Below are 15416 nucleotides of genomic sequence, written 5' to 3'. Positions count from 1 at the left end.
ACATTGCTCTTTACTAGTGTTGTCAAAAGTACAAGAGTCGATACTTAAAGTCCCCCTGTAGTCAATCATTTTATCCCTTAAACATCCCAAAATGACGCATTTAAACGTTTTTCTCCTTGAAAAAAGTCTTCATGCCTTAAAATATCTTGAATGTAACTCGACACCCTTGCCTCATTTAGTATTCGCGGTTCTATGAATATGCAAATGAGCCCCGCCTCCACTCACTCACTCAGCTCAGAGATCCACTGGTTGACGATCACACGTTGATCTGATTGGTTACAAGGTAGTTTGTGACGTCAGAAACACCAGCGATTTCAAAGCGTGTGTTTGAGACTGTCTTTGGTTCACTGCAGTTTTAAGGAGGAAATACTCAGCAATGGTGTCGACTAATGAACTTACACATGCTTTGTGTTAAAGCAGATTAAAAACACCACATAGACACATAAACAACATTAAAAGCTGGATTTACACCACAGGGGGACTTTAAATTTTAAAAGAGTACAATGTGTTTTTGCAGCTTTGAGCATGATAGCAGCCAATCACAGACATGGTTGTTGAGCATGTGATCGCAATGGCCAATCAGAGGCTTTTCAGCTAGTCAGAATCCTAACCTGAACATATCAAACCTCATAACAAGCACGAATGAGATTCAAAAGTCATGATTGTTGGGGAAGACTGTCTGCCAATAATGACTGTATACAATTAAATGATGAATTTTCTCTGTTATTCCTAAACTTCTTTATACTCGTTGTATCTGCAATCTGCTAAAGGTCTTTAGTTTGCTGATAAGGCGCTGCAGTGCATGCTGGGAGTTTGTAATGGATGTTGAGGGGACTGTAATATGTCTTCTGTTTTCAGTGCACAGTAAACGACTGCTGTTATGGACCGCTGGTCGACTGCATCAAACAGTATCCTTCCCATAAAACTTTAAGCCTGGAATTGACGAGGAGCTGTTCATAGGGACGAGATGTGCCGAGCTTCACCTGACATAAAGCTCACGCTCCAGGTGTGTGTGTGTGTGTGTGTGATTTCCTCACATATGCAGGATTATATTTTAGCACGTCCAGATTTTATCTTCATCACCGCCCGTAAGGATGATGTAGTTTCATTCCTCACAGTTATTTCACTTCCAGCAAATTTGACTGAATCCAGATGATTTCATTTTGTTGATCATTTACCATTTGGTTAATCAGATTTCATGACACTCAAGTCTGTAGTTCTCAGTGGATGTTGGAGAAATGAATGTTTCACAGACGTACTGTATGATTTCAATCCCGTCCAAGTCTGTGATGTTTGGCTAACTCAACGATCGTCTGAGAAATATAGTCCCGTCTGAACGTGATTGCCTGTCTTACTGTGGTGTTACCACGCTTTATTTACACTTTACCTAAAGGTGTCTTTGTTACACTGTACTGTAATTATTACAGGCTGTTTTCTGCTGTGTTTTGGCGGATCATTGGACTGAATTTCTGCTTAAGCGTTAATGAAATTAGTTGTGGTGCAAAACTATTGACACACTTCCATTTAATTGAAATAAAGCTGAAAGAAAATACATATTAGTTGAAAAGCTTTAAATGATAATTAGAAATGTTGCCTTGGCAACTAAAAGTGAAATACAAATAAATGAAACTTAAATATTTATCAAGTACAATTACAAAATAACAAAAATGAAAATACTATACATTAAACTAAAATGTTCATGAAAACTTAAAATATAAGAGTATTTTTATTATAAGAGACTATTTTTAAATATTGCATTAAAATAAAAACTAAAATTAAAATTAAGTAACACTGCTGTGAAGTTTTTCAATAAGATTTTTATTTTAAAATAAAATGAGATAATTCATTAAAAGTCATATGTGATGCATGCAACCGAAGCACATGACCTTCTGTTACACGCGTTTCTGAAACACACTCTTCACTCTCTCTAATGAACACAGAGATGGTACTCCATCCAGTCATTAATCCTTACGATGCTCAGGACGGTTTGTAACAGACAGCGAGTGGAGGTTTGTGCTCTTCTCAGACTTATCTGTGTGTGTGTGTGTGTGTGTGTGTGTGTGTGTGTGTGTAGTCAGGGGTGAAGGGTCACAGGGTTTGTCTGTCCGTGGTCACTCAACCCCATCTCTCCCCCCCAGCTCTTTCAGGCGTCAGCATTAACTCACTCTCTGCATCTGCGTGGGTTCATCGTATCGCCCACTGCACCGCCCCGTCACACACACACACACATACACACACACACACACACACACACACACATCAAACCATGAACACATGTTTCAGTTTATTGTCTGATGTTTTGGCGGCATGTGTTTTACACAAGTAACTAACTATGTTTTCTGCATCAGAAGCATATAGCATGTTCCGGAGCTTAGCGATGTTTCTGAGGTGGAAGAAGACTGTTTTTGTTACATATGAAATATGATTATTGAAAGACAAGTTGTTGTCTAATATAACACCCAGGTCTTAAACTGAGGATGAAGATACAGAACATCCTTCTAGATTATATTCTAAGAGATTCTGTGTACAGGTTTCTGGTCCAATAATTAATACCTCAGTGTTATCAGAATTTAACTGAAGAAAATTACTGGTCATCCAATATTTTATATCTTTAACACACTCTGTCAACATATATTACTGAGTATCATCAGCATAACAGTGGAAACTAATTCCATGTTTTCTTATAATATTACCAAGTGGCAGCATATATACTGAGAATAGCAGAGGGCCGAACACAGAGCCTTGAGGCACTCCTTAATTTACTGACGTATCTTAGATATTTCCCTGTTTAAAAAGACAAAATGATAACCGTCTGATAGATATGATCTAAACCAGCTTAATGCCTGTCCATGAATACCAGTGTAATTTTGTAGTCGATCTAAGAGTATTTTATGATCTATAGTGTCGAACGCAGCAATAAGATCAAGTAAAACTAGTATTGAGATACAGCCTTGGTCAGAAGTTAGAAGTAAGTTGTTTGTAATTTTAACGAGCGCAATGTAAGTGCAGTGTTTGTGCTGCGGACATGAAAGATTCCTCAGATCATGCGTGTTGTTGAGGAGAGTTCTGCTACTTAATAAAAGTGATCAGGTGCATCATTTTCACCTGCTGGAATTGAAAACAAGTTAAAAAAAAAATCCCACAGATGTTAATTGAAGGAGCAACCCGAGACACATCTACAGACCAGAAGATCACTGAGACTCTTTTCCTCACCAGACAGGAAGAAAACGCCTAGCAACCACTCATAATACCATAGTAACCACCCTAGCAACACCCTGTCAACCACTCAGAACAGCCTAGAAACCCTTCAGAACACCTTAGCAACACCCTGCCATTGTGATGTTGAGCTTTGTGCAGACAGATCTGTGCCGTGACCGTGTTTATGATCCTTAGGTCAGAGAGGTTTGTCTCACTCTTCATATTACAACTAAACACACATTTTTCTGCTGTTACCACAGCAACCCCGCTCAGCTGTCTACGTGTTTCCATGGCAACCGAGCACAGGTAACATTTAGAAAAGGGCTTGTAAAAGTTGACCGTCCAAATTTTCACTGTAATTTCCATGAGAAATGAGGAGAGAGCACACAAATTAAAGCGCACAACTGTTTCTGATTTCCTTAAATGAGGGGTTTTGTGAAGTTTGTTTGCAGTACGTCCTTAACCATGTTCACACAGTGCCATCGGTCTGGAACATGAAGATATTCTACGAGACAAGCTCAGAGAGAGAAACCTGTCGTTTCTAGGTAAGCCTCTGCTGAGTTTAATTTACACTGCATCTGCTTCCCTGTGTACACTTTTGCTTGTTTGTTTGTTTGTTTGGTTTTATTTAAGGGGTCCTACTATGGCCTTTTATGAAGTCTTGTTTTGTTTTTGGGGTGTACTAGAACATGTTTTCATGTTTGATTGTTCAAAAAACACATTATTTTTCACATACTTTACATGATTACAGCTCCTCTCTCCCCAGTCTAGTTGAACGCGTCATTTTCGATGAAGCCCCTCCCTCCGAAATACGAAATGCTGTGATTGGTTAGCTGGCCCAGTGTGTTGTGATTGACAGCGCATAGCGTGTGTTTGGCAGCGTGTTCATAACCGCGAGCTCTACTCAGATGTAAATATTGACGATGGCATCAATTTCAAACCATTCCGAGCCCGATTCAGACCCTGACAATGTTGATGAACAAGAGGATTGTGCTGAACGTAATTCAAACACTGATTTCACAGGATGTTTCAGAGTGGTATGTTTTTTTTTTTTGTGCAATTTTCTTATAGAGATGATGTTATCCACCATTTAATCATATTTGTTGGAAAACTAATCGATCACAAAACCATGGTTAATTCCCCCTAAGGGGCGGTGAACAGTCTGACAAAAGCTCCAGTAAACACTACATCAATACCGTAATGTTAGTTAGCAGGCTGGCGGAGGCTAGCTCATCTACATCATAGCTATCCATAGCGATTTCAAAGCGTGTTTTTGAGACTGTCTTTGGTTCACTGCAGTTTTAAGGAGAAAATACTCAGCAATGGTGTCGCCTTATGAATTTACACATGGTTTGTCTTAAAGCATATTAAAAACACCACATAGACACATAAACAACATTAAAAGCTGGATTTTCACCACTTTTTCACCAGAAGTGCAGCAGTACATGATTAATATTCTGTACCCCTAGTGTACTTGAATGATGCGTTGGTGTCACGTGTTTCTTGAGGAAGGATTCAGGTGTGACCCGTTCTGACCCGTCCGAGGGTGTTTGGGCTCGTGGGTCACATGGCCTGATGAATGGATTCTGAGACAGCTCATTAATTCTCATCAAAGGTGATGTACGAAGATGATCTTCACACCGTGACCATGTGGACAGACCCTCGCCCTCACGCCCTGTAGTGGTTCAGCTCGACTGGACACGGAATGACCGGCTCGCTGTGATTTAATGGAGAAATCAGGTGTTTCACCAGGACTCAAGGACAATGGCTGAGGACACTGATACAACACACCCTCCATCACCATCCCAGACGTTTGTGCAGTGCCAGCAAACATTTCACAGATGAAGCGGCTTCTCTTGCTTTCCAGTCTTCAGATGACTTTGCTTTGTTTGCGGTGACCGAGGTCATGTGTGTGCCTTCACTGGATTGTTGCCGCTGGCTTTATAGGGGAGTGTTTTAAAGGGGTAACATCATGAGAAATCCAATTCCAAACAAAAATGTGGTAATAATAATCAGCTATTTGAAAAATTAGCTACATTTGGTTTTTGACCATTGAAAGTGGGTAAAATTCAACAAATTGAAGATCTGAGTCTCATTGGGATGCCTGTATCTCTGGGATTGAACCATATAGGGACTTAAAAATGAAGATTCCAAAAGAAAAGTTTAATAAGAATTAGAATCTATAAGGATGTTAAGATATCTTTAATACTTTTAGAGTTACAGGCACGCAAACTTTGGGAAAAGAATATTTATGGCACTCAGACAGGTATATTCTTTGCAATTGAGTTAATAGAAAAAAACAAGATACATTTCTAGTTTCAACATTATTTGTTGTTCTGATATTCCTTTTTAAAAGAAAAAGAGCATCAGCTGTGTGCAGAGTCTGCAGACTGACTCACATTTGGTTTTTGACCACTAAAAATATGTTTAATTGACCATTTTACTCACGGAGCCGCATTGAGATCTCCATATCTCTGGGATTGAATCATATAGAGCCTTTAAAATGAAGGTAACAAAAGAAAAGCTTATTAAGAATTAGAATCTTGAAGGATATTCATATATCTCTAATAATTCTTGAGTTACAGTCATGCAAACTTCACAAGAAGTGCTTTTTGCCATAAAGGCTTAGTTTTTAGGGAAGTGTTTTAAAGGGGTAACATCATGAGAAATCCATTTAATCAAAATAAATATTGCAATAATAGCTTGATGTACTATGAAAGACTTTAAGTTTTAGACCTGAAATCCCTCTTCCCAGTTCTAAAACCCTGATTATTGAAACTAACCCAAACCCTGATCGTCCACTGAATCTTCCACAGTCACGCCGCTTTAGCTTTAGCCATTTCCCATTAATCGACCGAAGGGCAACTAAATTAATAACTTTTTTAACAGTGTGCAGTGCTTAGAAATGAAAATGAATTCAGAATAGTGTGTAAAATAGGGTTTGAAACTCAAATTTAATTTTCTGTTGATTTTTATAAAGTTTGTAATTTTTATTTTATTGTATGTATTTTATTTTTGGTACCTCTTTTGCTGAAATTGTGGCTTGACTAAATACAGTTTAAAAGCCAGATTTATGTGAATTTGCATTTTTAACTCTGGACACTAGCAGTAATACCTAACCATTTATTTATTTGTTAACATTAATGCATTAACTAAAGACGAGCAATAGATTCTTACAGCATTTATTAACCTTTGTTGTTGATGTTTGTTTCAAATGTGCAAAATACAGATGTTCATGTTAGTCCGCAGTGCATTAATGTTGACAGATGCAGCTTTTGATCTTAGAAATGCATTAGTAAATCTTGAGATTAACGTTAGCTAAAATGAATAAATGCTGTAGAAGTATTGTTTATTGTTAGTTGCTTTTATTTGTAGTGGGTAAATCATGCAGTAAGCTGTAAGTAAAGTACAAATAATTTGCTTTATTTTTTACAGCATTGAACTCATTATCAGTGAAACAGATTTACTTGATTTGTGGGTAAAGTGGAGAGAGATTGTTCAGATCTGTTCAGCTCTGAGGGTCAGAGAGATGGAGCATTGAGTTTAAACATGTCTTTTCTGTGCAGATGAGAACCAGCTCCGGGCCAAAGGCTACGACAAAACCCCCGACATCATCCTGGAGGTGCCGATCGGTGAGCTCTGCTTATGCTTTTCACCTGAGGGACATTTAAACCAGTACAGTGACCAGCATCTGGGTGACGTCGTGGACTTTTGTTCACAGATGTCCTATCTAATCAGTTTTGCATGAAAATAATCTGACATTTGACTAAAAATGGCTTGTAGTTTGTGTTTGTTAGCCTGCTAATCGCTCTCTCTCTCTGTTTAAACACTGGTTATCGTACAGTCTCCTTGTGAACCTGCTCTTGAGATCAGCCGGTTAGAGGTGTTGTGTTTCTCCACAGCTGTTGATGGCCACATCGTTCACTGGATTGAGAGCAAAGCTTCGTTTGGAGACGACCACAGCCATCACACTTACCTGAACGAGCAGTTCTGGAGCTACTGCAACAGGTCACACACACGTTCACCTCGCACAGAACACGACACAACATACACACACACACGTTCATCTCACACAGAACACACACAGCATCAGGACACGACACAACATACACACACACACACGTTCACCTCACACAGAACACGACACAACATACACACACACACACACACACACGTTCACCTCACACAGAACACACACAGCATCAGGACACGACACAACATACACACACACACACACACACACACGTTCACCTCGCACAGAACAACCACAGCATCAGGACACGACACAACACACACACACACACACACACTAGAGATGCGCGGTTTGCGGTTACAGCCGCGGATAAACCGCGGATCGGGCGGATGACGTGACGAAAAACAATATTTTAATTAAATTCGGGCGGGTGGCGGGCGGTTGAACCAATCAAATGAAAAATATATGTATATACCAATCAGCGGATGGCGGGCGGGTGCGGTTTTGAAAATTGGTCAAAAACGTTGGTGCGGACGGATGATGAGTTTTGTAATGCGGTTGCGGATGAAATAATAGCCCATCCGCGCATCTCTAACACACACACACACACACACACACACACACACACACACACACACACACACACACACACACACGTTCACCTCACACAGAACACACACAGCATCAGAGGACACCATTACTTGACATACTCACATATCCTACACTTATCATGTTCATACTGCACTGCAAAGGTCTTATTATACACTAAAGGTGAAAGCATGATTTAACACTGATGAACTGATAAAGTCATGCAAAGCATAAATATCAAACATAAATACAAGTGCAGTTTTTGAAAGACTAGCTGAAATCAAGAATCCTTCAAGAATCAATTATAACTCCTAAAGACCACAATGTAGTTCAAGCAAAATCAAAGAACGAACTGGTGTGACGTAATTTTAAATAAAATCAGGCCAAAACAAAGTTCGTTTGGAGTTTGAAACAGCTTGTCAAGGTGAACTATCTGGAAAAGTTTGTACCGGCCGGTAAACGCCTCTGAACTCCCATTGGTCAGTGGTGGTGATGATGTAATAGGTGGGTGTGGGTGTGGCTCTGGTCAGTGATGATGATGTAATAGGTGGGTGTGGCTCTGGTCTGTGGTGATGATGTAATAGGTGGGTGTGGGTGTGGCTCTGGTCAGTGATGATGATGTAATAGGTGGGTGTGGCTCTGGTCAGTGATGATGATGTAATAGGTGGGTGTGGCTCTGGTCTGTGGTGATGATGTAATAGGTGGGTGTGGGTGTGGCTCTGGTCAGTGATGATGATGTAATAGGTGGGTGTGGCTCTGGTCTGTGGTGATGATGTAATAAGTGGGTGTGGCTCTGGTCTGTGATGATGATAGGCTTGTTCGACTTGAACCGGCGCTGCACAGACCGATCGGTGAATGACATCAAAGTACCGCGAGAGCTAATAGAAAGTAGACAGCTCATATGCTTTTGAATTGCTCTCGCGGTACTTTGATGTCATAAACCGATCGGTCTGTGCAGCGCCGGTTCAAGTCGAACAAGCCTGATGTAACAGGTGGGTGTGGCTCTGGTCTGTGATGATGATGTAACAGGTGGGTGTGGCTCTGGTCTGTGGTGATGATGTAATAGGTGGGTGTGGCTCTGGTCTGTGATGATGATGTAATAGGTGGGTGTGGCTCTGGTCTGTTATGATGATGTAATAGGTGGGTGTGGCTCTGGTCAGTGGTGATGATGTAACAAGTGGGTGTGGCTCTGGTCAGTGGTGATGATGTAATAGGTGGGTGTGGCTCTGGTCAGTGATGATGATGTAATAGGTGGGTGTGGCTCTGGTCTGTGGTGATGATGTAATAGGTGGGTGTGGCTCTGGCCTGTGGTGGTGATGTAATAGGTGGGTGTGGGTGTGGCTCTGGTCAGTGATGATGATGTAATAGGTGGGTGTGGCTCTGGTCTGTGGTGATGATGTAATAAGTGGGTGTGGCTCTGGTCTGTGATGATGATGTAATAGGTGGGTGTGGCTCTGGTCTGTGGTGATGATGTAACAGGTGGGTGTGGCTCTGGTCAGTGATGATGATGTAATAGGTGGGTGTGGCTCTGGTCTGTGATGATGATGTAATAGGTGGGTGTGGCTCTGGTCAGTGGTGATGATGTAACAAGTGGGTGTGGCTCTGGTCAGTGGTGATGATGTAATAGGTGGGTGTGGCTCTGGTCAGTGGTGATGATGTAATAGGTGGGTGTGGCTCTGGTCGGTGATGATGATGTAATAAGTGGGTGTGGCTCTGAGGCTCCGCCTTCTCTGAGGTGTAAATCTTCTCCGGTTCATTTCTTCTGTTCAGACGCGAGTAAAAACATGAACACACTGAGAGCCGCTTTATAGCAGAAACTGAAGCTGAAAGAGACACTGACACTGTTTGTCATGTTTAATACTGTAAAGCTACTGCTTTAAAGCAATCTACTGTATAAAGTGCTGTATAAATAAACGTGACTGTAGATCTGAATCTCAGATGTTTCACACATATCCACATCACTATGATCATATGCTTTCTGAACTGCTGTTTTCTCTGTTTATTCTGTTATTGAGAGGAAAGTGCAGCACATATTTACATATTCACGTGGACTGCGTCGGGATGTTCGGTAACGAGTTCACTTATATTCCACTCTTCTTTTCACCCCTAAGCGGAGAACGAGTAAGAACCTCTAATATATCGAGTATAAGAACTTTGAGTATGTCGGGGCCTAGAAGCTGAACCAGAACTAAAATATTAAAAAGTAAAATATGTATGTTTTAAAAGAACCAGACGTCTCTCCATTAAATCGAAACTAAACAATCAAAGCCTTTACATTTTGCATAGATTTGATTACACTATTAAATGCAGAACTAATAATCTTGCACAGCATAATAGTGTAATCAAATATATGCAAAATGTAAAGGCTTTGATAGTTTAGTTTTGATTAAATAGTGTAATCAAATTTATAATCAAATAAATGTTATTTAGAAATCGTATAGACATTTAAGACAGTTCTTTCTATCTTTTGCTTTAGTGCCAGTAAAAGTTTTAGATTTCCAAACATGCAAATATTGTAATAATCCAATCATATTTTTTTTTTTCTGAGGGATTTCACAAATACCTGAACAGTTTTAATAAACATTTAAATGTACACTGGCCTGCTGTATCCAGAGCTCTCTTCTAGTCAGGACAAACCACACAGTGCTCCAATACTCCTGAAGCGCTTGGGAAAGACGGATGAAATGTGCTTATAAATGGATGAAAACATAAAACTACAACCATCCTTTTGTCCGTTACGGCCTCTCATGAGAATCACTTTATTTATCTGATCTGATGCGATGCGCTTGAGCGGCTCCGTTGCAGTCTTCAGCATGATCCTCACGTGTGTGTGTGTGTGTGTGTGTGTGTGCAGACGTGACACGGCACATGCTGTCATGTCTGTGCCCTGCCTTGTCAGATAAACTTTGGCATGTCAAAAAAAAAATGTCAGACCCTTCAGAGTCCACCTTTCAGAGCTGCTTGTAATTTTTAATTGACATTTACATTTGACATTTGCGCTGCTCTCGGAGCAGAGGAGCGCCCGTGTCCAGCTTCCTGTCGTCGTCTCTCTCTCAGCCAATCACAGGCTCCGGAGGACCGATCCCTTCACTCCATCCCCGCTGTTTATATGAGTTATATCAGGAAACAGTGAAAAGGTCAGCGAGTTTCCTTCACAGTGACCTTACCAACGTTTGCCGCCACGTTTTCAATTAGTGCAGCGCATCAGAGTGACACAACTCCTGATCTGATTACTTTCAAGCGTTTTCATCATTTGCACCAAACGGCAGCGTTTGCTAGGACTGTTAATTAGGGCTGCACGATATATCGGGATAAAGCCGTTACTGCGATATGGCTTATGGCTGAGATTTAATGAAGTAAATATGAGCAGTTTCAGAGTGAAGCGCATCATTTACTCGCGTGATTCAGAACGGCTTGATTCATTCCAGCGGGTGAATGATCATACAGCGCCTTCAGTTTAGCTGTTTGCCGGCGAACTATTTACATAAAAGCTTGATGGTATTGAAATATGGTAAGAAATGAGGACATGCATATTAGAATTGTAATTTTACAGTAAAATAAAGTGTATTGTATTACTATTCTGGGTTACACTTTATTTGAAGGTGTCATTGTTACAGTGTAATTATACATTTTAGTAATATTAAGTAACTACGTGTTCTTACTATAGGGTTAGGGTTTGGTTGAGGGTTAGTTACATGTAATTATGCATAATTTACTGTTATTACTACAGTAAGTACATGTAACATGGACACTGTAAAATAGTGTAGAAAATGGCAAGAATAAAACCCAAAACCAAAACACTTTATGGTTAGAGCTGGTTCTTAAGTATGTACACCCAAGATTTTCTCAACTCTTTCAGGCCTAAAAGAATTTTGCACTTTAAATAAAAAGTATATTTTCAGCTCTTTATTATTTTTCTATGCAGATTCACTCCCGACAAAACCACCCCAATCATTGTAGAGCGATTCATTCTTCCCTAAACACAGCCATTCAAGTCATCTGGTTAAACTTCCTGGATTTCTCCTGTGTATTTCACAAAACATATCACAAACAATCCCCCCCCCCCCCCCCCGATATCATGCAGCCTTATGCTGCTTTCATGCGAATTATCATAAATACAAGTTTCCTGGTTGAAACTTGGACATGAAAGTCCTCTCAAGTCGTATTTGTCACTGGGAAGCTCAGGGATAATTGTGTTAATTATATATTTATATATATATATATATATATATATATATATATATATATATATATATATATATATATAATATTTACATATACATACATGTATGTATCATCATTGGACGAATATTGTGTGTTTTAAACACAGTGAAAATAGCCTGTATTTGACTATATTAGTGCAGTGAATGTTTACATGGCTGTCAAATATCATTTTGGCTTTACATTTATTCATTTAGCAGACGCTTTTATCCAAAGCCACGTACAAATGAGAACAATAGAAGCAGTGAAACTAACAATATGCACTTCCCAGTTTAATCTAATGCAGTACTTTTATTTATAAATCACACACACGCTTTAATAAGGTTTTCCCAATAAATAGGCAAAAATAATCCTCGTGTCCTCCACGATTCATGTTCTTTCCGACAACAAAGCACTCGAACACGACGAGATCCTAATCACGACTGCAGAAGTGGGAAGTGGGACATTTAGAAGAAGTGCAGCACATTCCTCCTTATATACAACCTTTCTGCCATAAAGGGTTCTTTAAAGTCAAGAACCCTACAGTTCTATACAGGACCACAGTGAACCTTGTTTAGTAAGAGTGCACTGGTAATTGTTCCTCGATCTCCCTGAAAACAAATGGAAGTGAGAAATGCAGTGTGTTTCCACCAAACGACTTCAGAAGTGGGAAGTAGGACATTTCCATAACATTTCTCCTGATATAGAACCGTTCTGGCAGAGAGGGCTCTTTTCTTCCCGAGAACCCTAGAGTTCTAGAACCCCATTTTTTGTGCACTGCTAATTGTTCCTCGTTCTCCCTGAAAACAAATGGAAGTGAGAAATGCGGTGTGTTTCCACCAAACGACAACTAATTTCCTCTCTGAATCTCGCCGCGACAGCATTCATCATGCGAACACCAGTGTGTCCGAGACGCGGCGCTCATAATAAACCCTGGCGGTGTGTAATGATGCTTCTCCTATAAAGAGAGGAGCGGTGAAGGAGGAGAGAAGGATCTCCTGCTAAAGACCCGTCGGCCTCTCCTTCCCATCAATCTTCCCCGGCTCCGGGACGGATCTGCGCATAATTGAGTTATCCATCTACTCGCATATAAGTTGCATTAAAAATTATTCAGCTGATAGTGAATATTAAGCACATAATAAGGCTTGTGTATGTTTTAGTTGAGGTGTGTGAGGTTAAATGTGTCGCGTAATGAAATGCGACTCTGGACGGACGCCTCCTTTAATGGACGACGGCTGGGAGTGGCGGCGCTCCGGAGAATACGATTACATCTGGCCGTTCATACACACTTTCGCTTATATTAAAGAAATAGTTCACACACAAATGACCATTCTGCACTCGTTTGATTTTCTCTATTCAGGCGAACATAAAGATGAAGTTTGCTGCTCTTTTACAGTACTTTAAAAGTTCAATGAACTATTCAATTTAAAAAAAGTAAAAAAAATCGGACATATTATTTCATTACCGAGTTAAATTACACAATGTGTCGTTGTTGAATCTGAACCAGTTATTGAGTTATGAGTACAGCTGAATGGTAAACGACTGAAATCTCTGGAACTGTTTGTTTGTCAGATTATATGGTTCAATCCCAGAGAAATGAGGATATCAAAGCAGCTCCATGTTCAGTGTGTTGTATTTTACACACTTCCAATGGTCAAAAAACAAATGTGGTTCATTTTGCACACAACTGAAACTCACTGCGTTTAAAGGGGAATGTGTGAAGAATATTACTGAAACTAGAAATATACCTCGTTTCAATAGAATTGCACACAACATCCCTCTCTGAGAGCCAACATCCACTGCAATGGTCAAGTTGAGGCACATTCACTTGCTCTCAAAAGTGTATTTGTAAGAAACACATTTTGAGCCAGTTTTAGTGATATTTGAAATAAAGGTTTTTGTTCAGTTTAACAGCTGAAGCTCAAACACACAGTATCGCAACCTCATGTTACCACACTGACATCCCAGTATCTCTGGGACTGAACCATATAAATGAAGATTACAAAAGAAGAGTTTCATAGGAACAAGAATCTAAAATATTAAGATATCTTTAACACTTCTTGAGTTACAGACATGTAAACTTGTAAACGTGTAAAAGAAAAAGAAGAAAAAAGGCACATTTAGAGAGGGATGTTGTATGCAATTATTTTGATAGAGGGAATACAGGATACATTTCTAGTTTCAGTATTTACTTTCCTCTTTAAACACAATAAAAATCAGCTTTTAGAAAAAATTGCTACATTTGTTTTTTTTATAATTGAAAGTGGATCAAATTTACCAGTTTGAACATGGAGCTGCTTTGAGATCCCCGTATGTCTGGGACTGAACCATATAGGGCCTTAAAAATGAAGATTACAAAAGACAAGTTTAATAAGAATCAGAATATATAAGGATATTAGGATATCTGTAATACTTTTAGAGTTACAGGCACGCAAACTTTGGGACAAGAACATTTATAAGTTTATTCTATGTAGTTGTGTTGACTGAACCACAAATAATGTTGAAACTAGAAATGTATCTTGATTTTATTTTTTTTATTTTTTTATTTAAAAGAAAAGAGCATCAGCTGTGTGCAAACTGACCCACATTGGGTTTTTGACCACTGAAAATGTGTTCAATTGACCATTTTACTCACGGAGCCGCATTGAGATCTCCATATCTCTCGGATTGAACAATATAGAGCCTTTAAAACGAATATATCAAAAGAAAAGATTATTAATAATTAGAATCTAGAAGGATATTAAGATTTCTTGAGTTACAGGCACACAAACTTGGGGCAAAAAACACAAGAAGTGGTGTATAATGAAACAGAGATTGCTAAAGTCAACAGATTTAGCTAATAGACCCACCGATCTCTGTGTAAAAGTAAAATAATGATGCATTCATCTTTCTAAAGTCATCATTACCCCTGTAAATTGGTTCCAAATCTCTGGTGAAATCTGTCATTTTGAGCCCCTCGACAAACTGTGGATTACTCCGTAAATATACATCTGTGGCTTTTCATATCTGGGCTTTCTTCTTCATTTATGTATTTCTTTCACCAGACTAAAAAGATCAAAATCTGAATTTTCAAATGCAAAGACAAAAGAGATTTTCTAGTTGTGCACAAGCAATGCATTTATTAAAACACATTTTATCATGTTATAACATGCGCTTTCTGTAGCCCAAAGTTAGTCTAATGAGTTAAAATGTTATTAATGAATAGAGTTGGTCACATTTAAAATGAGCAGTTTCTGTTGGCCATTGATTTTAATTTGAGTGCATCATTAATAGCAGTGAGTGTGTGGTGTGTGTATTTGTGCTGGTGTATCGGAGCATGTTTGTGCTGGTAATAGAGGCTGTAAAGGTTAGATCTGATAAAGCGCTGTCAGGAGTTGACACAGATGATGAATGGCCATATAAACCGCAGTATGGCTCATTTCTCCCTTCGGTCACACAGGGTTAATACTCTCAGTTT

At 39.4% G+C, this 15416-nt stretch overlaps 1 protein-coding gene across 3 annotated transcripts in view; it reads left to right on the top strand.

Moving 5' to 3' along the window:
- Positions 1–15416, top strand: part of cdin1 (CDAN1 interacting nuclease 1) — a 107700-nt gene that overhangs the window by 51432 nt on the left and 40852 nt on the right. For all 3 annotated transcript variants that reach the window (XM_084393339.1, XM_084393340.1, XM_084393338.1), the window contains exons 8-11: positions 859–908; positions 3676–3743; positions 6765–6830; positions 7101–7206. In XM_084393339.1, the coding sequence (XP_084249465.1) occupies positions 859–908; positions 3676–3743; positions 6765–6830; positions 7101–7206 (290 nt within the window). The remainder of the gene's footprint in view (positions 1–858; positions 909–3675; positions 3744–6764; positions 6831–7100; positions 7207–15416) is intronic.

The sequence above is a fragment of the Rutilus rutilus genome (assembly GCF_951802725.1).
Source record: "Rutilus rutilus genome assembly, chromosome: 21".
Lineage (NCBI taxonomy): Eukaryota > Metazoa > Chordata > Actinopteri > Cypriniformes > Leuciscidae > Rutilus > Rutilus rutilus.
The sequence above is the reverse complement of the archived record's forward strand: the minus strand, read 5'-3'. Positions and strand labels throughout refer to the sequence as shown.